Below are 27,195 nucleotides of genomic sequence, written 5' to 3' on the forward strand. Positions count from 1 at the left end.
ACAACATGTCACACACACTCACACTATAGATTTTATAGACATTAAGGGGTATATTATCTAAAGTGAGAGTTTTTAGAAGTGGAGCTGTTGCCCATAGCAACCAATCGGTTAAACATAACGTTGAGCGCCATGCAACGCGCTAAGCGCATTTTATTGTGACTTTATACCTTCAAATGAGCCTTATTTGGACAGCGATGTGAATAGGACTCACAGGCAGTTTCTGCTGATTAAAATGATATGCGGCATGCCTGTATTCTGTGTGTGACTACGGGTGTATCTGCATGCAAAATGGTACGATACAGTGTCAGCGGCTGTGACACTGTAACGTAACATTTCGCATGCAGATACAGCACGAAAAGACGCTTGACGCTACCGAGTCACGCCACGGCATGGTGTGACTAGAAGGGCTTGCTATCGCACACGGAAGTAAGATGTAAGTGGGCATATCTGCAAGTCTTTTGTGTTGTGTATAAATTAAATGCTTTAGTAAGTTCAACTATACTATAACACTTGCATAGAAGATTGACAAACTCAGAACCTGATTCATCATGGATCGCAATGGCAACCGCGTACTCAGATCGGTCGATGGTGCATACTGCGCATGCATCGCAGTGCATGTGCTGGAGTTAGCATTGCAATCGCCCTACAATCGCCTACGCAGATACAAAGCCATCACAGAGTGAGTGACGTCAGGTCAGCGTTTGGGGGTGGTGACGGGGGAGTGGTAGGAGAAACGCAGGCGTGCCTGTCCGTTTGAGCACTGTTACTTGGGCGTGCATAAATTATCCACTGCGATGGCATACGCAGCTCGTGTACTCACTGCGTGCGACTAGGCTAGTAAGGTCAGACCTATTGTAATTGTGCGTGAGGGGCGGATGTTACTCGATGGTACCGATGTATATATTGCAAGGTACCTGTATTACGGATGTGCAAAAGCGGTAGTGGGCGTCTCCATGCTGGCTTTAGGAGTCTCTATACTAGCTTTACGATTGCAGTCATTAGCATATTTTCACAGCAGACCCACATTCCGTAGTGAATCAGGCCCTCAGATAGAAACAGCACACATTACTTTCAAAGATCATTCTTTTTTTTTTTTACACCATCACAATTATTCTCTATTATTCTTTGTATTTCTAGGTCTTATTTCTTCACTCTAATATCATTGGAAAAGTGGAAGTAAATGATTTCTGTCCCACAACACCCAAACTGAAGAAGTCCCTCTATAGTGGCATCAGTCTTTTTGGAAATCCGGTAAAATACTGGGAAGTACAACCTGCAACATTTCGCTGCACCCTGGGTAGGAACAGCGTTCATATTGGGAACTTCCGAAAATAAAAAAGAGTATTGTGCGATGCCTTCAGTCCTCATGAGAAAACGAACATCCGTGTATTCTGCCACAAGCAAACCCAGGAATAGGACTGCGCCACATTTTTTGCATTCACAAATATTATACTTTCAGAAGAGAAAACTTGGGGCAAATGTGTTTACAGAGTAATTGCATGAATTCTTTCTACTTTAGCAATCAAATACTTGAACCTTGATTTGGAAGAAAAATCTGTAACTTGTAGCTCTAATTTCATCCATGCAACCCAGGCAAATCAATTGTTCTGTTGCCTGATAACAGATTCACACTTGGTGCTAGCCCAAACCCAGTGGTACAGATTCACCTTTACTGGTACGGGTTTTTTTTGTCACATTTGCATAAAGTCGGTGATTCCCAAATGGTGTCAGACCACATGTGTCGAGTTAGGGCCTGATTCAGCATGGATCACCAATTGCAACTGTGTACACAGATTGGCCGTACGTGTGTGCAGCAACAGCATTGCGATCGCACTGCGATCACGCACGCACATAGAAAGCCATCGCCGACTGACGGGAAGTCAATGTTTGTGGGTTGGGAGGGGGAGTGGTCGGAGAAACACAGGCGTGCCTGTCCATTTGAACGCCGTTGCATGGGCGTGCATAAAATAGCCACTGCGATGGTATACGCCGCTTGTGTATTCACTGCATGCAACGATACTTGCAATTTCTAAGACCAGTCAGAGCTGCTGTAATTATGCATGATGGGCCGATGTTACACATCTATGTGTACGCAGGACTGCGAGATATTCCGGATGTGAGAAAGCAGTAGTGGGCATCTCTATGCTGGCTAAGCAGTTGCAAACATTAGCAGCCTCGATCGCAATAGCAATCTGTGCTGAATCAGGCCCTTAATGCGATAGTTCTAGTATTATTGTAGAATATGCCCAAATATAGGCTAAAATTAATAACGGGCAGAACATGTGAACTATATTTCCATTAAAAGATTCAGGATATTCATCTATTTTCACTGTGTATTAAATATATTCAAATCTGTTAATGATTATTGTTTTGTTTATTACTATATTTTTCTATTGGTGTGTTAAATAGTAATCACATGGTAGTTAGCGGTGATAGTTGTCATAGCATCAAAAAGCTTGGAAAAAACTGGCATAAATATTTGTACCCACATATTTCTGCTCTACAGAATATCCCAAATTATATTTTTAAACATTTTATCAACAATAAATATGTTGTCTTTATGTTCTCACAAAATAAAACCTAATGGTTAATGTGCAGCATTAAAATAAATATAAGACACCTCTGCGTGTGCTTCTGTTTGTTAGAAGGCTGTATTCTCTGTTATTGTGTACATGAGTTGTTATAAAGCAGGTGTATTATTTGGCTCTTGATTGGCTGTCCATGATACAATAATATCAAGACAGCTATACTTGGTCTAGTTGAGAACGCCAACGTATACAAAGTAAAAAAACATGCATGGTTTCATGTTAACGTTACATTGAATTAACTAATTACATATTGAATTAATCATTAATAATGGAAGCAGATAAAGGAATTTGCGTATATATTTTTTAAAATGTTATCTCCTTTCCTACACTCTAGCTACCTTAGAAATACATACAAGTATAGCAGGACAAGATAATTAAAGATAAACACCAACTTCACTCATTTTATGCTTGAAAACTGTTGTGTTATAAAACGGAGGAGCTCATATATCTAGGAACTGTACATTTGTTTTGTACTAGCATACTAAATTAAGTCTTCTAAATATAATGCCTTTTAATAATAAAAGTATTTTGAAAACATTAGTTTGTGTTCTGTTTTGGATTCATCAGAAATGTTACTGTCAGTGGATCGTTAAATGCTGCCCATCTGTGAATAGCAGGAATCCATGTACATGATAACTTGGTATATTGAGAGTCGTTTACAGATGTACTAGTATTTTGAACCAGTCATTCGTCGGGTCACTAGCTAATGTTCCAGGTTTTTATTTCTCCCATCTGTCTTTCCCTCTCTTCCTCCAATCTGTCTAGCTATTTCTCTTATTCCCATTTCTCTCTCTCAACAGAGGCTTCTTCTGAATTTTTTTTATTCTTCACTATCTTCCTAATATTCCCTTTGACATATCTATATCTTCCTCTTTTTCCATCTTTTATTATTCTCTATCCTGTTCCTATTCCCTTTCACATTTCCTTATCCGCCTCCTTTTCCATTTTATTATACTTCTCTCGTTCTCTGTCCTAGTGTTTTGCATTGTTCCTCCTTGGTTCTTATCTAGAATGCTACTCCTCCTCTATTCAACTTCCCCCCTCATGTCAAAGCATTGGTGGATAGTGTGCTAAGCCTTGATTGGGGAAGCGTAGTATGCATAGTTAGTGAACAGCATTACTGTAGCGGTGCAATGCACATATAGCCCACCCCAGCTAACCTATAAAGGTGCCTGTATGCACCTCTTCCTGACCCCACTGTGCACATGTTGCTGGTGGCAGTGAGCAGCGCTGTGGTGGACTTCTCCAGCGGGGATAAAGCTTGCATGCTATGGGCAGTGAGAATCACGGGGGGAGTAGTTGTGTGAACAGCCCTCCATTTGGCTGTCTATTCACTTTGATTCAGTGCTTGTGTCTGCGGAATGGGGCGAAATGCGTGCCGTCCCTAGCACACGTTTCCCTTGACTCTAGCATACAGATGCTAGATGGACGTTTATTCTGGTTATATTATAGATTGTATATGATGCTGTTGTGTGTGTGTGTATGAATATTTTTTTTTACATAGGATAAAACGATGTGTAGAGTAAGGGAAGAGGATATGCAGTATATTATAACATAGAGGTCAATTTATTATGAGGAATGGCTGTTTCAACATGGTTTAATTAATGGGGCAATTTAAAAAAAAAGCCTGATGCCATTGTTACTCACTCACCCGGAATTTCAAGTCGTGGCACTAAGTTGATGGTGAGTGAGGCCATCATGATACAAATCATACCCCAGCTCCTGTACTTCACCTTCGATAGATCTCCCTGAGGCCTCCCATCAAATGTTATCAAGTATGCCTGTTGCTGGAGAGATGAAAGATATCTCCTATATTAATGCTGCAGATCACAGTCCACATTATTCTCAATGGTGACTGTGGAAAAGCTTGGTCCAGATAGTAAACACCATCTTCAGATAGTGTTAACCACTATGGGCCGTATTCACCTAGCCGCGATAAGTCCAAATCCGAGTAGAAGTATCACGCATGACGTTATTTCGCCAGCGAAAACTTATGCCGTATTCAATTTCTAAGACTTTTCGCCGGTGCGGAAAGTCTATGCATTGTAACCTGTGAAAAAGATTTGCCTATGATTAGCAGTCGAAAAAAAGTGCAGAATTGGGGTTTTGGGGTGCAAAGCTGCGGGAACCACCCTGCACCCTTGGGACAGACCCTCAAAGGTAATCTGCGTCAAAAAAAGTTCAAAAAACTATTTAGATCACCCCCAAAAAGTACTTCGTTTTGGGGGCGAAAAAATTCAAAGTTGGGGGACAAACTTAAAAACTAGCGAAATAGACTCCAGGGGGGTCCCCAAGTATTCCCCAGGTGTTTTTAAAGTTTGCAGGTGCTTGCGCAGGAGGATTTTTAAAGATTTTTAAAACTTCACTTTAGCAACTTAAAAATATGCTAGCACCCATTTTCAAGTACCCCAATTTTGCAGGGACTACTTATTTTTATGAAAAAATATTGCTTAATTCCATTCTTCACCACTTCTGCAAAGACGACGAAATAGCAGCTATTGAGAGCATATACAGTGCATCCGGAAAGTATTTACAACGCTTCACTGTTTCCACATTTTGTTATGTTACAACCTTATTCCAAAATGGAATAAATTCCTTTTTGTCCTCAAAATTCTACACACAATACCCCATAATACCCCAACGTGTAAAAAGCTTTTTTGAGATTTTTGCAAATTTAATGACACAAATCACGAAGAAATCACTTATGCATAAAGCTGCATACACACACAAAGGTTTTGTTACCAACGATTTCATTAACGATTATCTGTCAGATTATCTGTCAGATTTTTTAAAGTGTAATGAACGATTTTTTTAAACTACAAACAATTGTTGCATATTCCCTTAATGAAAATCGTTTAGTTGGTCTGTCTGACTGAACTACAAACGTGAACGCACATGAACGATAATCGTTCATCGTTTTAACTCAGAAAGTGAACGATTTTTTTCAACGATTGAACGATAAACGATATCGTTAATCGTTCAAAAAAATCATTGTGTGTGTATGCACCTTTAGTATTCTCGGCCTTTGCCATGAAGCTCAAAATTGAGCTCAGGTGCATCCTATTTCCACTGATCATCCTTGTATGTTCCTACAGATTAATTTGAGTCTACCTGTGGTAAATTCAGTTGATTGGACATGATTTTGAAAGGCATACACCTGTCTATATAAGGCCCCACACTTAACAGTGCATGTCAGAACACAAACCAAGCATGAAGTGCAAGGAATTGTCTGTAGACTTCCGAGACAGGATTGTCTAGAGGAACAAATCTGGGGAAGGGTACAGAAAAATATCTGCTGCTTTGAAGGTCCCAATTAGCACGGTGGCCTCCATCATCTGTAAATGGAAGAAGTTCGGAACCACCAGGACTCTTCCTAGAATTGGCCGGCCGTCTAAACTGAGCGATCGGGGGAGAACGGCCCGTGTCAGGGAGGTGACCAAGAACCCGATGGTCACTCTGTCAGAGCTACAGCATTCTCTGTGGAAAGAGGAGAACCTTCCAGAAGGACAACCATCTCTGCAGCAATCCACCAATGAGGCCTGTATATTAGAGTGGCCAGACGGAAGCCACTGCTTTGTAAAAAGCATTTGGCAGCCCGCCTGAAGTTTGCCAAAATGCACCTGAAGGACTCTCTCGTCTGATGAGACAAAGATTGAACTCTTTGGCGTGATCTGGTGCCGGGATCCCGATCTGTCAGGATGTCGCCGCCGGTATTCAGACCGTCGGCATCCGGCACTCCGGGATGCCAACTACATCCCTTATGGGAGACATCAAGTGCAAGTGACAGTGATACACAATGGCAGGAAACATAACCTATCCCAGAACTACAAGAATGGAGATCAGCACAAAGCAACAAGTAATTAAGTGCATCTTGAAGCATTTAAAGTATGAGAGGGCAATCTTTGCCTTCAGTTTTAGCTAAATGTTAAACTAGGGAGAGGGAAAGAGAGGCACATTTTTTATATGCAAAATTGCACCTATTTCAGAGTGTTCCCATTAATGGTCTATGGGAACTTTTCCCGTAAAATCAATCTGCTTCTATTTATGCAGTTTTACAACTCCAGATAGAAATGCTGGAAACTTGAATGTTTTCCCCTAAAGTACTCCACATTTATGTTTTATATCAATCAGAAAAATGAGGGGACTTCAGGACTGTCTTTAATAAATTTAGCACTATTATGTTGGAATTTTTCTATAATATTGGTCGAAGTGCATTTAGAAATGTGCTTCTCTATAAAAGTGCAGCTAGGACCTCTATAAAAGTGCAGCAAGGACAGAGTCAAGTAGTAATCAAATCGGTCACAAAAAATTCAGCCCATGCTCCCAATAATAGTGTTGGATATAGAAGAGGGTGATGATGACTGTGCTTATTTCCAAGTTTGCAATTTAAGGAAATTGAACTCACAACTCATGGACAGGTATGTGGATGCTGACCCATACAATGGGATTGGCTAAGACAGTGGAGGTTAACGTGCCGGTGGTTTTCACCAGGGACCCCCGGAAGGATGTTTGGGCTTCACCGTGGCCCTCTTCCCAGGAACCTAAGTACAGAGACACTGGAGCTGGATCTGAGCTGAGCACCGGAGTGTGCAAAGATGTAGTCAGCAGAATGGTCAGGACCAGACTGGTAACTCGATAGCAGGGATTAGAAAAAAAATCAGGTCACAGGAAAGCCAAGGCCAAACCAGAAATCACCAAGCGCAATACCAGGGGTTAAACAGAATCAGTTCACTAGGAATAGCCATAGTCAGGAAGGGGTTAACAAGATACACAAGAGCAAGGAGTTCTGAACACTGGAGCTACTATAGGTAATGAGCCTAAAACTCAAAAGGGGTGTATCCTGGAACTTCCTTTTATAGAGGAAGTTTTCAAATTTGGTGCTAAGCGTGACGCTTTGGCCAGCCTGCCCCTTTAATTTTCAAACAGGTTGGCACGTGCGTCAATAGGCGTAGCCGCCATCACTGTAGTGCAGGGGTTCCCAACCACGGTCCTCGAGGCACACTAAAAGTCCAGGTTTTGAGGATAGCCATACTTGAGCACAAGTGACTTAGGCCCTCATTCAGAGCCGCTCGTTAACAGCAGTACGCTCGTTGCGTTCCGATGTTGACTAACCGCGCATGCGTCGGTGTAACACTGCGCATGTGCGTACGGCAGATTGCGAGTTTTTTTGGACTCGTTCCTAAAATAGCGTACAGGAAGTGACATGTCAAATGTGATTGACAGAACAGGGCGTTTTAGGGTGTTGACGGGGGTGGAGATGGAAAAACGCAGGCGTGGTGAGGCGTTTTTGGGGCGTACATACATTAGCAGATGCGAGCGTAAAATGTGTTCGGACCGACTCATACGTCACTGGATGATCCTCTTTCGCTTCAAAATGCTCGCACAGCTTAGGGTCTGGATTACTCGACCACATTGGCGATGGCCTTCTCCTCCGTCCCGGGACTCCACGATGTTGTTACGATTAATCGCGGGAGGGCAGAAAAGCAATTAGTGTTGGATTGAGATCCGGCTTGGTATGTGTTTTGAAATCAGTTTTTTGGGATAGCACAAAACCGTACGCAGGTGGAACTCAGAGCTGCTAATGTCAGGATGACACAATCAATTTGCGTACATTTGTGGGGGTTTATTTTGCCCGCAATTTGGTGGTTAGGGCCTATTGTAACAATAATGTCATCATGTTTTCAGTTTCGCACCATTTTATTTGTGCCTCTTGAATTTGCCTAGTTATATGAATTTTTAAACGTTCCTGAAAGAGCCCTTTTTTTTTTTGGGGCGAGTTTTTGCCTTTTGGCCCAGGATTAAATGTAACCCATTTGTACAATAATTTCACAATCCAATGTCATTTTTTATTTTCCAATTTATTGCTCAAACTAAAAAACAAAATTTTAAAATTTTGGGGACATCTTTTTTGCCCAAAGATATGTTCCAAAATCAAACAAATTCATAACTGTTGACATAAACATACAACAAAAAAATAAAAACATTTCACAAGAAAGGAGAGGGAAGTTTTGACCAGAAAGGAATATGAGCCAAGCACAGAAGGATTGTGGGAAAAGTCACCATTGCTGTCACCGTTTTTTCACCCGTTTGGATGGGGGAGGGAGGGCGCCAGACCGGGTCCGGGATGTCATCGGGCTGGCCTGTCCAGAGGCAGATGTTGTGGCCTCTGGACTAGGCACAGGGCTAGGCACATTTGGAGGATTGGCTGATGTTGTGCCAGAGGTGGAGGATCCTGATGTTCCGGCAGGAAGGGAGGTCGGCTCCACCATGTGCTGGCGAACGAGCTGCTCCAGGGCATTGGCGATGCGGATGTTGGCCCTGGTATTTTCCGCCAGGGCCTGACCAATGGTCACGTTGGCCGCAGCATTTTGCTCCAGGGCCTCAGCCACCCGTAGCAGACTGGCGTCCATCCTCTGCAGAATCTCCGTATGGGAATCCGATTTGAAATTGAGTTCTGTGAGGAGGGCCACTGCCTGCGAGGGGGATTGCCCTGGACTGGCTTCTGCAGGGTCCTCAGCCGGATGTACTGGTTCCTCCCCTGCAGAGCCAGCAGAAATTCTGCGGCCAAGGCTCCCCTCTGGAGCAGACTCATCCGCCTGTGTCTCTGTTAGGAAAAAAGAGAAAAGCCTCACATTACAATCTACATATTGGCACAATAACATTTCAGAGTTGATGACATCCAAAGATTTACCTGGGACATGAGGAGCCGCAAAGTCTGGCATGTCCGTATCCATGTTGGACACGCCAAACACCTCCACAGGCTGCACACACCCCTGTGCCAGCTCTTCTAAATCTGTCAACTCCAATGACACAGGGGTGGGACCCCCACCTGTCCCCCTTGCATGCCTAGCCCTGTCCGCGAGTTTTTGCTTTAGGCGATATTTGAAGTCGCCCCATCTCCGGGGAAAAATGGAAGCCATTATCCTTTGGTTTAAAATGGAGTTTGTTTTTAGGGGGGGCAAGGGTTTACTTACCGCCGTTTGACATCCCGGGCTAGACGGACATAATCACCCACCCTATTGACAGCAACGGCTACCTCTTCCCACATTCTCCACTTCTGGCTTAGACTCATATTCCTGTCTGCCTGTGGCAGGATGTCCACACACTTCTGGATCAAAACCTCCATCTCCTTTCTTGTGAAATGTGGCTGCCTTTTTTTTTTGGCCGCTTTGGCCGGAATACTGGGCCCAGCAGCCTCTTCCATGTCATCCTCCTCACCTATTTGTGTAAATTTTCAGAATTCACAAAATCACAACTTGCCTAATCTTATGTTTCAAATTAATCATTGATACAAAATGCATGAAAGACTTACCGCCTCACTCTTGGGCATTGTTTCCCTGGTCTGTCGCCATGTCTGAGGTCCAAACAAGATATACACCAGAATTTTAATGTGTTTTCGTGACGTATTTATTAGGGATGTGCAGGCTCGGATAGGTTCGAGTTTGCACGTGGAGTTCGGATTTTTCCCTCCAAAAAAACGGAACTCAGAACGAGGCAAAACGTCATCTTACATGGACGAACATCATCATTCCTGGACAAAAGACCAAGAATGATGATGTTCGTCCATGTAAGATGACGTTTTGCCTCGTTCTGAGTTCCGTTTTTTTGGAGGGAAAAATCCGAACTCCACGTGCAAACTCGAACCTATCCGAGCCTGCACATCCCTAGTATTTATACATGCGTCCTTATTTTGCGGCCGCATCATTGATTGTGCGGCCCTATGATCCCTCCTTAATTTGTGCGGGAAACGAAACACTATTTATGGCTTGGTGTGTCTCAAGTCGAGGTGGCGTTTTTGGATTGTTGGAGGTTATCTTGGCTGGAGTTTATTGATTGCGTAGAAAGGAGTTGGCGGTTGGAGATTCGTTTGTTGGTTAGATTTGCGTTTTCATTTTCCGTTCTCTTTGTTGGTTTATATTTTTGGGACCTCGTTTCTTGATTTGGTAAGTTTTGTGAAGTCTAACTTTTGTTCAATTGTTGTTTCATTGTGTTTCTTATTTTTTGTAAATTTTGGATCCATAATTTCTTCTATTTTAGATTTTGATTATTTTCGAACCAAAAGACCTTTTGATTTTGACTCTTATATATTTGCTCTTGGTAAGTCCATTTTTTATCTTGTATTTGCAAACTAATTAGTGCATTTTTAGTAGTTACTCTTGTGACTTGTATTAGCGAACAAATTAGCGCATTTTTAGTAGTTACTCTTGTGACTTGTATTAGCGAACTAATTAGCGCATTTTTAGTAGTTACTCTTGTGACTTGTATTAGCGAACAAATTAGCGCATTTTTAGTAGTTACTCTTGTGACTTGTATTAGCGAACTAATTAGCGCATTTTTAGTAGTTACTCTTGTGACTTGTATTAGCGAACAAATTAGCGCATTTTTAGTAGTTACTCTTGTGACTTGTATTAGCGAACAAATTAGCGCATTTTTAGTAGTTACTCTTGTGACTTGTATTAGCGAACAAATTAGCGCATTTTTAACTGCTTAATAATCATTCTAACTTTTTTGTGGTTTCTCTTTCGCTTTTTGTGCCAACATTTCGACCCATTTTGATGTACTGTGTGAAATGTCGTTTTGCTGTTTTGCAAAATGGGTGTTTTGCATATTTTAACTTTGGTCTAGCACAAAATTTTAAACAAAAATGCACAGAGTGAAATGTGTCAAATAATTTTGGTGTTTATTTTCAGTTTGGACGTATCATGACAATACCCCGGCATGTAAGCAGCAATGGATGGTATCATCAAGCTAAGTTGTTTTAATATAGTTTTGGGGTGGTTCAAAAGCCTTACTTTGAAATCTTTGAATTTCAGGTAGATCTGGGGCGGATTGTTCTGGCCATGCTCCCGGAAGCCGACCAACCTCAATCTCGTCCCAGGCGTAGGCATCGTAGGCATGCAAGGCCCCAGATATTTCGAACACGTGTCACCCTTTTTGGAATGCCCGATGATGAGGTTTTAAGACGCTACCGTCTACCTCCCAAAATCATCATAGACACTCTCTCATTAATAGAAAGTGATCTTGAGCGGCAAATTGACAGTCCAACAGCAATACCACCACTTACGCAATTTATGGCGGTGTTACATTTCTGTGCCTCAGGATCGTTTCAAACAACGGTGGGAATAGTTTCGGGCATCTCCCAATCCTCCTTTTCCAGGATCCTGAGGGCAGTGATGGAGGCACTTTTCAAGCACCTCCATCATTTTATTCAAATGCCTTTGGATATGGGTGCCCTTAGTGTGGCCAAGGCCAATTTTTACCAAATAGCTGCCTTCCCACACATCATAGGGGTTGTGGATGGTACTCACATACCACTTCAGCCTCCAGCACGGCTGGAGGCCATATTTCAAAACAGGAAACACTATCACTCCCTGAATGTAATGGTGGTATGTGATGCCTCCCTCCAGATCCTGTCCCTGAATGCTAAATTACCCGGAAGTGCACATGACTCCTTCGTCATCCGGCAATCAGGGATATGGCACAAATTAACCAACCTACAAGCTGGTGATGCATGGCTTCTGGGTAAGTGGAGACCTTTAGTACATAACAATGTTAAGCTTGATACACAGTGTTCCTGATGTTGTCTATTCGTTTCCATAGGAGACAGTGGATATCCTTGCATGTCCTGGCTGCTCACTCCTTATTTGGCTCCCACACCAGGCCCACAAAGTGCGTTTAATTCCGCACTTACAGCCACCAGGCAAGTGGTGGAGCGCTGTATCGGCCTTTTAAAAGGCCGATTCCGATGCCTCCACCGCTCTGGTGGCGAGCTCATGTATTTGCCGGATATGGTGTCGAAAATTGTGGTCCTGTGTGGGATATTTCACAACATCGCCATAAGGAGTCGTGTCCCAATGCAGCCAGAGGATGCCTTACCTGAGGATGGCCCCCCCGTGGTTGGTCGGAGGTCAGTATGTGGGGGGACCATACGCGATGATGTGGTGGCCAGATTTTTTAGGTAAGTTTTAACAAAACAACAGTGTTTATACCTAATGTGTTTGTGTTTGTTTGCGAACATCTAATTTTGTTTTCTTTTTTTCACCATCTTCTGTTTGTTCACATAATCTTTGGCACTACAACGCTCACTACTTCATGCTACCCTTACCAAACCTGGATCTGGTCATTTTGGGAATATATTCTGGAACCCATATCGCAACGCCATGTTTGTGGAATCATGTTGGCATGGTCCTTCGTCAACCAGTTCTTGATTTGTTTATTTTTTTATTGGTATGTGTTGTATTTGAGATTATCACTGTGTGTTTTTTTTGTGAGTGACCACTTTGATTTCTCAGTTATGTTGTGAATAAATGTTTGGAGAGTTAAATGTTCTTCCTTTTTTTGGACGTTACCAGCAAGTGTAACCAGGTTAACACACCTTACATTTGACTAAGGGGTAATCCAGTACTGACGCCAGTTGAGCAAAAATGAAATATGTTTTCAGGTTCCCAACCCACACCAAAAGGAAGCCTGTCCAATCATTTGGCTTTGTAAGATTCGCCTAAGCAGCTTGCACACCAACTAGGAACCTGTAAAATGTAGAAATATCTAATTGACACTACACACAAAAAGGGAAATGACATTGTTACTGTTATGTGTTTCTTGAGGGTGTTTTACATACAAATACAAAACACTATCTAACTTAAAAAAAATGGAAATCCTTGCAGGAACAGTCTACTTATGTCAGGGTAAACTATCTTTGGTTTTGAAAAAACGAATGAGGCAGAACGTATATTAGAAATAAACAATTTATTTTGAAAACGAAAAAAATAAATAAAAACTACTGCCGAAGGATGCCAGACAGCCGGTCAAGGGCCACAAGCACCCCAATTAGATGTTGGCGCATGTGTGCCACACATTCTTCGACCTCTTGCCGACGCCTCTGTTCCTCTGTGGGTGCGAAAAGTGTGTGGATTAATAAAACAATAGGGAATCCACATTAAAAAAACAAAAACACAACGAAATCACTCCTAAACAAAAAAAAAAAAAAAAAAGGGGTGCTGCAAAAATTACAAGGCCTATGTAGAAATTCCCACAGGTGTGATATGTGTATGTTGAAATCAGCAGGAAGAGGTAAAGGCAAACTGCTAAATCACCAAAAATCAACCCAAAAAGCACGAATAAAGGAACGACACATGATTACATACAAACAGTTTGTGCTTAAAAAAAACGCGAAAGAAAAACATACCGGTAGCCAAAACGGCAGATCCGGAAGTCCCTCCATCTTCATCCTCGGAGGAGCCTTCATTCCCCAAAGAACGGGGCGGGGTTATCACGGACTCCGGGGAGGGGGTAATTGGAAGAGGGGTGGTTGGAGGAGAGGGGGAAGTGGGACGGAGGGGAAGGAGGCCCGACAGTTCCGGGAGAGGGTCTTGGAAGGCTGGGGAGGAGGGGGGAATAGGGGAATTATTTGGGGTGGAGTGTTGGCTGGGGGTTGGTGAGAGTGGGCGGGACCGCCGTCTGGATGGACGGTGACGGCGTAGTCTTGGCTGTCCCCCTAAAAGATGTCAAACAAATTGTGGTTAGTTTCTGGCCAAATCCTGGCCAAAAAACCCACCACCAACAAAAAACATGCAAATATGAGTAGAATGAATAAATCAGAAATAGAGGGAAAACAAGGCCATGCAGATATGAGAATGAATAAATAGGACAGACATGAAAACATGCACACGCAGATATGAGGAGAATGAATAAATAGGACAGACATGAAAACATGCACACGCAGATATGAGGAGAATGAATAAATAGGACAGACATGAAAACATGCATACGCAGTTTTCCCCACAAAGACAAACATGAAAACCACAATACATAACACTTACTTTCCTCTATCTGCATGCGAAAGCATGCCAGCAAGCGGGGCGTTCGCCGTTGCAGGTCAGACCACCTGCGCTCCAGCTGGCCGATGTTGCGGCGTGAGCCGAAGGAGCGCAGGCGGGCCCGTGCCTCCGCATACGCGGAACGCTTCTGCCGGTTGGTGATGGGTGGAGGCTGGCTGGTGATACGCTGATCCATCACCTCCGTTAGCACCAGCAGCTCGCGCCTGGTGAATGCGGAGGCTCTCATGATGGCAATGGTGTTTTTCATAAAAATCATTTTTGATAAAGTGTGCAAAAAATTTCTGATTGGCTAATGTATTTTGGAAATTAACAGGAGCAATTTTATTGGTTAGTGTATGAGTTATGTGTTCGACAGGGCCAGAAATCTCTGGAGAGTTATGATAGGCTTGATGCAGTGACATGCGTAAGCAAATTTAAATAAAGAAATGAACCCCGGGAAATATGCGGGGATCCACAGCAACAGAACAATTGTTTAATTGTGGCTAACATGTTTTTTGAGCAATAAAAGCGAATGTTTAAGCCGTACGTATTCTGCGGGTAAACACAAACACGGACAAGAGTAAAGTTTCTTGCATTGTGTTGAAAAAAAAAAAACAATTAAGCTAATTGATACGTTGATTGGCATGATACGATTGATGGAGGTAGGCAGAATAAAGGAGCAGGTAATCGACATCTGACAAGGCCACTTCCGGTTTATACTTGTGCGTGCGTTCCCTTCAAGCCATTTCGGGGATGTACGCTCGCTATTTCGCACGCTCGTTAGTTAGAGGAGGGGTCGTCTGAGTTTGGGGAGGATTTTTAGATGCGAACGAAAATACGAGCGAGCCATTGAATTTAAATATTTTTGTACGTACGCCTAACGTACGTGCGCCCGCTTGCGAGTGGGTCTGAATGAGGGCCTTAATTAGTACCTCAACTATTTTGATTTAACCATCTGTGCACAATCATGGATATCACTAAAACCAGGACTGTTAGTGTGCCTTGAGGACCGAGGTTGGGAATCTCTGCTGTAGTGGATGCCGGCAACTACCTATCAGAGGCAGAACCACCACAGACCCGCAGCCGGACCTGGTAAGTAAGCGCCGGTGCACCGTGATAATTGATAAAATAAAAACTGTATTTAGTTGTTTTGGTAATAATCAATACAATATGTGAGGGGAGTATAGTATATATAGATTTAGAGACCACCAGCATATTTTATAAAAAAAAACAAAAAAACACAATATGTAATATAATATTATCCAACGTAAAACACAGTATGTACTATCAGACAAACAAAAATACATTTTATACACATCTCTAAAAATAGTAGTTGTTAAATGCAATATTTAAAAAAAACAAAAAGAAAAACAGAAGCTTGAAAGTAGCTTATAGCAGGCAATGGCGATTTATTTCCAAGTGTAGATATGCAGTGTTGATTCTTAAAAGCAAAAAGATATGACATTGTACGTGATACACAATACTTAAAACTCCCCAGATGATGGCAGTGTGATTCTACTCAAAATATAATTGTCTGCACCTGGTTTTCAAATAAGCTTGTGAAGCCAGTTCACAATGCAGTCATTTAATGAACATATTTTATGCTTTAAATAAGATAAAATAAATATATCAAAACCTTCTGATTCAGCTCCAACCACAGATAGATACCATTTCTTAAGATCAACAAAAAAATATATACATTGATATCTTTTGACTATATTCTCCGATTTTCCCAGGGTAAGAGCTTCAAATTAAGGCCACCATACATTATTTTATTATTATTTATTACCAGTTATTTATATAGCACACATATATTCCGCAGCGCTTTACAGAGAGAATATTCGGCCATTCACATCAGTCCCTGCCCCAGTGGAGCTTACAATCTATGGGCCTGATTCCGAGCTGCTCGTAAGCGGCCGCTCGTTCGCTCCGAGCGATGTTCACACAACTGCGCATGCGTATGGGTTGTAATACGCATGCGCGAACCAGTCATTGCGGTCAGAAATCGTGTGCACGCAAAATAGCGAATGCCTGCTAATTTGAGTGACAGAATGAGGCGTTTGTGGGTGGTGACAGGGGAAGGTGCTTGAAAACGGGGAGTGGTGATCCGAACGCAGGCGTGCCAAACGGTCAAAACGGGCGTTTTAAGGGTGTGCATAATTAACAAAGCAGCGTCATCGACCACGTCACTTGGTTGTCTTTTAGCCTGAACTGCTCGCATGATTGCGGTAGGAAAATGCTACCACAAGCACTGCGAGCAGTTCATACGCCTTTCGATGTACTCGATTAATCTAATAAATAGCGGAGATGACGTAGGATGCGAGCGGCCAGGGGGCGTTTTTTAAAAAATAGCGAGCGCATGTTTCGTTCGCTCGTTCAGACATAGAGGCGTCAACTGACCGCAAAGAGCGAGCGCTCTATTTAAATATCCGGCCCATTTTTCTGAACGAGCGAGCGCAAATAGCGTCCGGCTCTGAATCAGGCCCTATATTCCCTATCACATGCACACACATACACACACTAGGGGTAATTTTTGTTTGGAGCCAATTAACCTACCAGTATATTTTTGGAGTGTGGGAGGAAACCGGAGAACCCGGAGGAAACCCACGCAAGCACAGGGAGAATATACAAACTCCACACAGTTAGGGCCGTAGTGGGAATCGAACCCATGACCTCTGTGCTGTGAGGCAGTAATGCTAACCATCACAACATCCGTGCTGCCCACATGAGAGATGGATCGCCCGAATCCTACTGGTCGGAAATGCCGACCCGCGGACATAGATGTTCCGCGATCTGTGGCAGGATTGCTGAAATTCTACATGTTAAATTTCACCGATCTGCCAGTCACGATAATTTTTGATTGTGATCGGCAAATCTGTGAAAGCCAACATGTTGGTTTACCCGATCCGCCGACCCGGCATCTCTGGATCGCTGCATTCTGTCGCTGATGTATGGGGGTTTTTACACAGAAATGTACATCGCCCATGCTCTATTTTTTGTGATTAGTAAGATTACAAGGGCTTCACCATTTTCTGTGAGCTACTGTATGCTCTTTTTGCATGTTGGTGTGCTGTTCGCTTGTTTAAATTAAAACACATGTATTATAAAAAATCACATACCCCTAAAGTAAAATGACTATAGATAGTAGAAATTTCAGAGCATGTATAAAAGAATTGCAAAGGAGGGATGTGTGAACATAGGGCCTGATTCAGACCTGGACGCTAAGGCGCAATCGCTCGCTGCCAAAAGGGGCCGGGAATGCAAATTCCGCCATACTGTGTGGCGTAAGGACGCCCTCTATGTTTTAGAGAGCGACGGCAGTGAGCGAACGCAGGTGTATAAAGACGCCCACTTTCCTTTCTTAACACACGTCATCTCCAGGAAGTGTGTGATTAATCGGTAACATCGAGATCCATCGGAGCTGCACGCAGCACTTGAGGTAGCCCCTACCCTGCCACAAGCAGGGTAGGGGCTGCTGACTGAAATACAACCAGGTGACATGTACAATGACGCCTCCATGCTAATTATGCTCGCCCTGATAATGCTGTTTTGACGCCCATATACGCCTGCGTTCACACCACCACTCCCCCATTCACAAGCACCTTCCGCTGTTACTACCCTCCGCTATTACTACCCTCAAACAGCGCTGTCACTCAAGGTAGCGCTCAGTCTTTGTGCTACGAGCGCACGACTCACGATCGCAGTGACTGCCTCGCAAAGGCGCACTGCGATGCATACGCACAATGCGAACCATCGGCAGCTACGAGCGAACGCTTCGTAGCATCCGGGTCTGAAAAAGGCCCATATTCCATTGATATCAGTATTAAGTCAAGTGAATAATATGGATTCTGTACACTCGTGACACAACCATGTATAAAGATGCATACTGTAAATCTTGCAACATGGACCAATACTGATATGTGCATCGAACAGTGTCGTAGAAGAGCTTTATGCTGCCCTGAAAAGGCCCGGCACCCCAAACCAGTGACATCATGAAATTACTATGCTTGGGGGGTGGTGCAGGACAAGGCATGCTGAAATGTATAGTTCCACAGCAGCTGGAGGAATACCCTTGGACTAGCAGGATGGATTGGGCATGTAGACAAGGACAGTAGCTGTACAGTAAGTGTGTGTAGTCTGTAGTTATAACTAAAATGGTCGCCGAACAGATGCAATCACATCTGCATGTAGTGTCCTGACTTGCTAGTGTAAGTTGCACACTTATGATGACGAAGGATTGAACTAAAATGTCTCAAGGACACACATTAAAACTGCTGCAACACTGTTTTGCGTCTGGTTCCCTTATTAACAATTCAGATGATCCAAGCCACCTGGTTGTTTATTATATGCAGTATACGGCAATAAAATAAAATGTGCAAGCATTGTATCCTGCGATTGGGTGTGGATTAACAGATAGACAGTAAAAAAGTCGACAGTGTCTAGATGGTATGCAGTCGGGAAGCCGGCAGTCGTAATCCTGACTGCTTTATCCCGGCGAGGGTTAAATGACAGGCGTCTAAATCTAGACGCCTGTCACTTTAACGGCGCCGGGAGACCGGTGCCCGGCATCCTGATCAAAGGGATGCCGGGCGCCGCTGCAGACAGCCGCGGGGGGGGGGGGGGGGGGGACTTAGGGTTAGGCACCTCCCCGGGAAGTTCGGGTTAGGCTAGGGGGAGGGAGGGTTAGGGTTAGGCACTTAGAGGGGGGATTAGGGTTAGGCACTGGGGGGGAAGGTTAGGGTTAGGCACCTCTAAGGAGGGTTAGGGTGGGAGGTTAGGTTACTTAATACTTACCATTAGGACGATCGGGATTGTCAGCCATGTTGGCCAGCCGATGTCGGGATTTGAACCACCGGACTTGTGTCCGGCGGTAATTGATACAGATTCCATCTAGATAGACACCAGATGTTAGAAAGTCAATAGGTCGACTGGGACAAAATGTCGACATGTAAGAAGGTCGACATGTACAAATAGTCGACAGGTTCAAAAGGTCGGCACAAAAATGGTTGCCACATGATTTTTTTTTTCTAGCCTAATCTTCACTCTAACCCTCCCCTTGGTGCTTAACCCTAACTCTCCCTCCTGGTGCCTAACCCTCATCGTCTGGGTAGGTGCCTGGTCCTAACCTTCCCTTCTAGTGCCTAACACTCCGGTAAGAGCCTAACCCTGACCTTCCCTCCTGCTTCCTAACCCTAACCATCAGGGTAAGTGCCTAACCATCGTGGTAAGTGCCTAACACTAAAAAAAAAATAATAAATCATGTGGCGACCATTTTTATGGCGAGCTTTTGACACGGTCGACCATTTGTACATGTCGACATTTAGTGTGTCGACCTATTGACTGCCTAACATCTGGTGTCTATCAGACATTGTCGACCTTTTTACTGTCTATAGTCCGGAACCCCCTGCGATTTGTAGCTTTTCTGGTACTCAGTGAGCAATCCTGTCGTATTCCAGCCACATCTCACCCAGGTATATGAAGAGAAGGAACCCACATTTACAAACTTGTGTAGCAATCAATTCAGAATAGGTGTCAAAAATTCAACCTGTTTTCAGATGCATTTTGCCTTTTTCTTTGCATCCAAACCTGAATAATATTTATTTACTTACTGTACATATTTTAAACATTGGCTATTGGTATCTTGGGTATAGTACATACGTATGTGCTGAACTGCACAGAACATTATGGAAATACTACAAGTTTATGCAAAATTCCTAACAGATAAGTATTGCTCACTTTAACTCCATAAGAGACATGGATTGACTATGAGACCTACTTTTAGTCACTACTCATCATCAGAAGCTTCCGCAACAGCGCCATTGTATATGCAGCCAAATTTCACAGTTGACAAATATTGGTGAGCCACTCACTGGGGTATATTTACTAAAGTACGGGTTTTAGAAGTGGATATGTTGCCCATAGCAACCAGTTTCTAGCTATTATCTTCTAGAAGATGCTAGATAAATGATAAGTACAATCTGATTGGTTGCTATGGGCAACAACTCCACTTCTAAAAACCTGCACTTTAGTAAATATACCCCACTGAGTCACTTTTCTTTAAAAAAAAAATAATAAAATTTTTTTAAAAATATATATATATTTTTTATTATTTTTTTTTTTACTTATTAAACCTCATTGAGGTCTGCAGTTTGCAACTGTGTTAAATATTGCACTGTTTTTGCTGAAGAAAAAAACTAACCAATACTTCAACACTTGGGGGAATCTGGGGGTTTCAGCTAATGATGAAAAATCATGTTCTTTCTTTGGGTGCTTGCAGTAGGGGCAATTTTGACTAGATGCCCCAGAAACAGATGTTAAAAAAATAATGATAACACTGAAACATTAAAAAAAATCAATTGTTTAAAACTACTCAATTAGGTAAAATATTCCAATTCAGAAACCTATGGTATTTATATGCAAGGAAAAAACACAGTACAGATTGTGCACGCAGCTGCTAAGTAGAACAAGATGTAGCTATAGAAGACTAAAAGATTAGTAAATATAACTGGTCTATAAAGCAGACTCCTGGTGTAAAAGCGGCATATATGCTACCATTTCAGAGCTGGTCACAGAACTTCAAACTGTGCAAAATGTGCCCTTTTCTGGGGCATTTTATGCAGGATTTGTGCACAAAATGTATTCAACACTACATGCGCCCCTCAGTCCCAATTTGCTGAATAGGGGCCCATACACTAGCGATGGATTGCCACGTTGTTGCGATTGTGCAACCCGGCATCTCATGATCGGTGAAATCCAACACGTTGGATTTCACAGACCCCGATCACAATATGATCGTGATTTGCAAATCTGTGAAAATTAACATGTGTAATTTCACAGATCCTCCGATGGATCGCGGAACATCGATGGCCGCTGTTAGTCTCGAAGGATAACTACTGCTTTCAGAGCTAATCACAGATGGGACACTGATTGTCTCTATGCTCAGTATCCCAGCACATAGGATGCCGGCACTTAGAATACCAGAGCCAGAATCCTGACACCGGTAGTCCGAAGGTAAGTAGCGGGGTTAGGCACTAAGGGGGAAGGGTTAGGTTGAGGGTGTGGGGAGGGAAAGGTTAGCTTAAGGCATCGGTGAGGGATGGTTAGGGTAGGGAGAGGGTTAGGATAGCTACCGATAGGCGACGGTATCCTAACCCTGTCGGGGTTTTGACCACCGGGATCCCGACCTGTACCCAACCCATATAATCCATAGTTTTTTTTATAATGAGCCTCCTTTTGCTTGTGTATGCCTACCTATTGCTCTACTTAGCAGCTTTTACGCACAATCTGTACTGATTATCAGTTTAAATGTTATAATTGTATATTTATAATAGTTGATATAACTCTTCTATTTTCTGAAATCTTAATTCCACCTTGAACAGTGTTATCAAGAACTGTTCTGTGCCAGGCCTGACTAACATTCAGATATACACTATGTAGACAAAAGTGATTGTACACAGCAAATAGATCAACAAGATTTTGTTGATGAAACAGTACTTTGTAGGTCCACTACATGCAGTGATTACTGCAGACACCCTTCTTTGCAAACTGTCCACAAAGTCCTGGTCAACAGCAGGCAGTAAGTTTTGTCATTCCGCTTTAAGTGCAGTTACCAACTGTGACACTGAAGGTTGAGTCGGCCTAGAACGCTCGCATCACTCCAATTCGCCCCAGAGGACTCTGAGTTGGCCAGTCCATCCGGGTTACTGAATTTTTTGTATACCAGTCCAGGTTCGCCCTGGAAACATGATAGGTGGCATTGTCGTCCTGATAAAAACATTTGATGTTTCTGTAGAACTGTAAGTGCATGGGCCTCCCTATGACGTGTTCTTGTCAAAACCACCACACCAGTGGCCATTTGGAACTCCCCGTCGTCCCGGCTACACATGCGTGACCCGAGGTTATGCATGCGCACAGCCGCCGGGGAGGTAGTAAGGAGGAATCCGCTCGGATCCCGCTTTGCATCCCCGGAACTCCTTTTCATAGAAAGGAGCGGGGATCCGAGAACAAGAGCTGTCTGAAGATTGCTCGCGAGAACATGCGCTGTCTGAAGATAGCGCTTGTTCTAACGAGCAAACTCCGAAAACTTTCAGTTTTCGCGGTTTGCTGAATATCAGGGATCCTTTTCAGAACCCCTGATGATTAATGGCCCGGTAACGAAAATATTTTGGGTTACCGGCCCATTTAGTGTTGATGAATAGGCCCCTATGACTTTTCTTGCCTGATATCATAACCATAATAAGGCTGTAAACTTCCAAGCACCAATGAAACTGCACTTAATCTATACTAATATAATAAGAATGTTGTGTCTTTATGTTTGTTCCAAATTGGTGAAAAAACTAGTGGACCGATTTCCATGAAAACTGCATCATTTTGTAGTGGAAATAACCTGCACTTTGTTTCATCTCGATTCGTCAAGTTAAAGCTGTGCAATAATGACAAAATTAACTGAGATCATCAATGCAAGAGATCAGTGTGGCACCATGCTGGCGGCCGGTAAGAGGTGGGGGAGGTGCTTTGGGCCTGTGTTCACTTGAATAACATAGGCTACATAGTCTGTGCACAGGGCACACAGTGACATTGGTGTGAGTGATGGGAGAGGGCGCTGCCTCCACCAGTCTGTATAGGGCTGCTGGTCAGGTGGGCCACTCCAGCGACAGGGTCCCTTGCAAAGCAATACAACTACTGCACCTCAAATAAAACTATATGGCAGAAGGGATTTCATCGTGGGCTAAGCCGCGGGCAACAGCTAGTATACTATGTGTTCACTCTCTCATTTACTTTCCTGAGTAAGCACAGGGAATCTGTGAAATGTGTTGAAGTGTATGGGGGCTGATTGATATTTAAGACTTTACCCATGTGGGTTAATTGTGCAATGCAGATTTAAATGATCATTCTTGTGAGTGTATTCTCTATATCTTTTTACTATTGTGTATAGAAAATACAGCACAATAATAATAATATAATCATTTTTAATTCAGAATAATATATAAACTGTATAGGAATGTTATGATACCATAGATATTTGAATGGAATCTTGTACCACATGGTGTGATACACACAGAGATACCTTAAAGGTCTAACTCTAGGGATTACTAATCCAGAAAACTGAAATATACACTTTAACCAGAGGACACCTGTTTTGTAGTTCAGTTATTTAATAACAAAAATAATATTAGTACATAATTAGTACATAATTAGTATGGGAATGCTTGTTTAAGTAAGCCATGTCTTGCTACTAGCTAAGTTGCTGACCCAAAGTTCCACATATCTGGGTTGTTCGGTTGTTTGGGTATTTTTGTCAGTTTAGTGGTTGGGTGTTGTTGTGTGAGCACATACTATCTGTGTGTTAATAAAGAAACTTTATTGAACCAGCTCCAGTTGTCAGTCCGAGTGATTGAATACCCATGTTACCTCGCATTCAAATATAATCAACCAAAGTTAAAATCATTATTCATTAATATGGTACTATTTATTAATCAGAAAAGAGCCCTATCTTCAGCAAAAATTAGTGGCTTCTCCCTAAATATCAAAGGCTAACAAGTCCCCATCGGAAAGAAATTTGCCTGGTTTCTCTGGCAAAAGCTTCCCAAAAGAATTGCTAAGGTACAGTACAGTACTGTTTTTGTCATCCCCATCTCAGCATGGCAATAACCAGGGTCGGACTGGCCGAGGGGGGAAAAGCCTGGTGTGACCCATCTCCTACTCTCATGTCAGGTTCAAGATTGTGCACTCAAATTACACATTGTTACATTATTAGACGATCAGTTACTTTGTATAGCTAGGATATTGATGAACATGGGTGCATGGTTTGTTTCTATAAAAACTACATCAAGATTTGCCATCCGGCCAATCAAAAATAGTGATTGGGTTAACAGATCTAATATTTTCTTGTTTGAAAATCATATTTAACATATAGCATATTACAAACTAAGAATGTAGTTGCAATAATAATAAAAAGTAACCAACACATAATTCATCCCAGTGGTAATACATTTTGACATCTTTTTTATTTTACAGCAGCGTGTATTTGGTCTTTACTAGACCTAATGCAGTTCTCATCGAGATTTTGACACTGGCTGATGTGTACTGGGGTCCCCTATCATATGTAGAGTGTATTAGTATAGTATATAAAGACAGGATCACTATAATGTGCTTTAATATTATACATGTTACATTACATTATACTACATTTATATATATTTATAAATGGGCTGGGACCATGAACTGTAGTTAGTATCCATGTTGCCTGCAGGCTATGTCCTCTCTAATGTTTAGCCAAGCCTCTTTGGTGGCTTGCAACGGGATGCAATCGGGAAACTGGCTGTCTTAATGCCGACAGCCGGCTTCCCGACTGCTTTATCCCGGCGAGAGTTAAATGACAGGCGTCTATATTTAGACGCCTGTCATTTTCCCAACGCCGGGAGACAGGCGCCCGGCATCCCGATCGAAGGGATGCCGGGCGTCGCGAGCGGACAGCCGCGGGGTGGAGGGTTAGGTTTAGGGCACCCGGGGGGGACTTGGGGTTAGGCATCCCCCCCGGGAGGGTTAGGCTAGGGGGATGGAGGGTTAGGCACCCCCGGGGGGGACTTAGGGTTAGGCACCCCCCCGTAGGACTTAGGTTTAGGCAGCGGGGAAAGGGGGGGTTAGGGTTAAGCACTTACAGGGAGGGATTAGGTTTAGGCACTTGGGGGGAAGTTAGGGTTAGGCACCCCTAAGGAGGGTTAGGGGGTTAGGTTAGTTTTTACTTACCTGCGGACGATCGGGATTTTCAGTGCTGCTTCTGTCGGTCTGCCATGCCCAGGAATCGAACTGCTGGCCAGAGGGACGGCGGTACGATTCCCTTGCAACACCTACTGTGGTGCTTGGTAACACCGCTTAAGCATAAGCCCCCACCACTGAATTCCCCCAGTAGGCCCTTCCAGTCAGACACAGGCAATAGCAGCAGACATTCAATGAAAAATGCTTTATATGCATAAGTATATTGCCATATACTGGCCAGTCAAAAAAGTAAAATTGCCTGCAAATGTTGCTAGGCTGCCAGAGTGATATTTTATTAAACTTATAGTACTGCAATAATTGGCAAAGGAAAGCTATCCCTATCAACACTTCTTAATAGTTAGTCCCCTTAAATCTACATTCCACTACAGCTCTATCATAATCCTTTCAGACAAAGCCAAAAACCCGGGAATTTGCCAGGGCATGCAGAGTAGACTTGGGTCCTGCTTACGGCTCAAAGGATCCGACCTGGGTTGACAGTACCGGGTCCACGATCCCTCAACCACGGCTATTCCCTGGACTTGCAATCCGTGGACAGTCTTAAGTCTGAATGACACATCCCGGATCTTTACACCTGGGTCAATGTGAGCAGATGATTGGCTGTTCGGGGCTGCCAGGGGCAGATACAGAGGACCAGACCAGCGGCAGATGAAAAAAGCGTCCTCTTTAAATTACTTCCCACTCAATGCCATGTGAGACACGGCTTATGTGTGAAGAGGGTCAACCTGGGAAAAACCCGGGTCTGTGGTGTAGTGTGAAAGGGGTTCTCCGAGCTGGGACCCGGGTTAACTCGTGTTGAAGAAAATTAAAATACTTAGGAGAATAGATTAACACAATTTAGTTTCTTGTGTGGATAACTTCCCTATTCTGGTAATCCTGGGTAGCAGCACAGGTTGCCCATCCCTTGTTACTGTTGTATAGTGGTATAATTATAACTTAGAGGGGAATTCAATTAGGTGGTGCGTTTACCGTGTGGGGAAAGGCTCTAGGTTTCATTGCCGCAGCTATTCATTTAATCAGCATCTTCCCCACGCGGTATACCATATGTTAACACACGCTAACCCATTGATTACATGCAAAGTGCTGGAAATTATGGGCTTCTGAGGATGAGAGGAAAAATCCACCCTCTAGGGCATTGTGTACGGGGTTCCTGCAGCTAAATGAATTGGGCAGTGCATTCAATTAGCTGCGGGGAAAACTCTGAACCTAATTGAATTCCCCTGTAGCATTTCATGGTAATAATTGTTAGTCACACCAAAAGGAAGTTAAGAACTCAGGCCTGATTCAGCCTGATTCAGAGCCGCTCGTAAGCGGCCGCTCGTTCGTAGTCAGTCGATGTTGTACAACCACACATGCGTCGTTGTAACAGTGCGCATGTGCGTACGTCTGATTGCGGTCATTTTTCAGTCGATCATAGACACAGCGAACAGGAAGTGACATGTCAAATGTGATTGACAGAATTGTCCGTTTTGGGGTGGTGACGGAGATGGAAAAACGCAGGCGTGTCGTGGCATTTTTTGGGCGTACATAAATTATCTTATGCGAGCGCCAAATGTGAATGGAGCAAGGGATACGTCACTGTCTCATCCAATTTCCATTAAGACTGCTCGCTCAGCTTGTGGTCTGGTATAGTCTACCACAATGACGATGGTCTCTTCGTACTTCCCTGGGCTCATCGATGGTGTAGCGATTTATCAATTGAGGCCACAAAAACAATCATCTTTTAATTGCAAATGTGCTTGTAAGGTGTTTAGGAAATAGACCTTTTTTAGTAGCTAAAATCCGAACACAGATGAACTACTCAGCTGCTAATTTCTGGGTCATACAATCAATTAGCAAACAATTTTTATTTTTTGGGGGGCTTTTAAAATATTTGGAAGTGTTTCTTTTTTAGGGAAACAATATTGTACGCATGTTTGTTTATTTGCTTATTTTTTTGGAGGACAAGAAACCAATCGTCCTTTTGTTTTTTGCTGTATTAATTCAAACTCATAAATTGTTTTTAACCCGTTTTG

At 43.1% G+C, this 27,195-nt stretch overlaps 2 protein-coding genes across 6 annotated transcripts in view; one reads left to right on the plus strand and one right to left on the minus strand.

Annotated features, from left to right (window-relative positions):
• The window catches only part of ASPN (asporin), a 60,300-nt gene extending 57,244 nt beyond the window's left edge, over positions 1 to 3,056 (plus strand). For both annotated transcript variants that reach the window (XM_088456898.1, XM_088456897.1), the window contains exon 8: positions 1,138 to 3,056. In XM_088456898.1, coding sequence (XP_088313024.1) covers positions 1,138 to 1,335 — 198 coding nt within the window. In that variant the 3' untranslated portion in view covers positions 1,336 to 3,056. The remainder of the gene's footprint in view (positions 1 to 1,137) is intronic.
• Positions 1 to 27,195, minus strand: part of CENPP (centromere protein P) — a 475,725-nt gene that overhangs the window by 260,561 nt on the left and 187,969 nt on the right. The gene's annotated exons all lie outside the window — the stretch shown is intronic.

This window comes from Taudactylus pleione, unplaced genomic scaffold (genome assembly GCF_031769625.1).
Source record: "Taudactylus pleione unplaced genomic scaffold, aTauple2 ptg000726l, whole genome shotgun sequence".
Taxonomy (NCBI): Eukaryota; Metazoa; Chordata; class Amphibia; order Anura; family Myobatrachidae; genus Taudactylus; species Taudactylus pleione.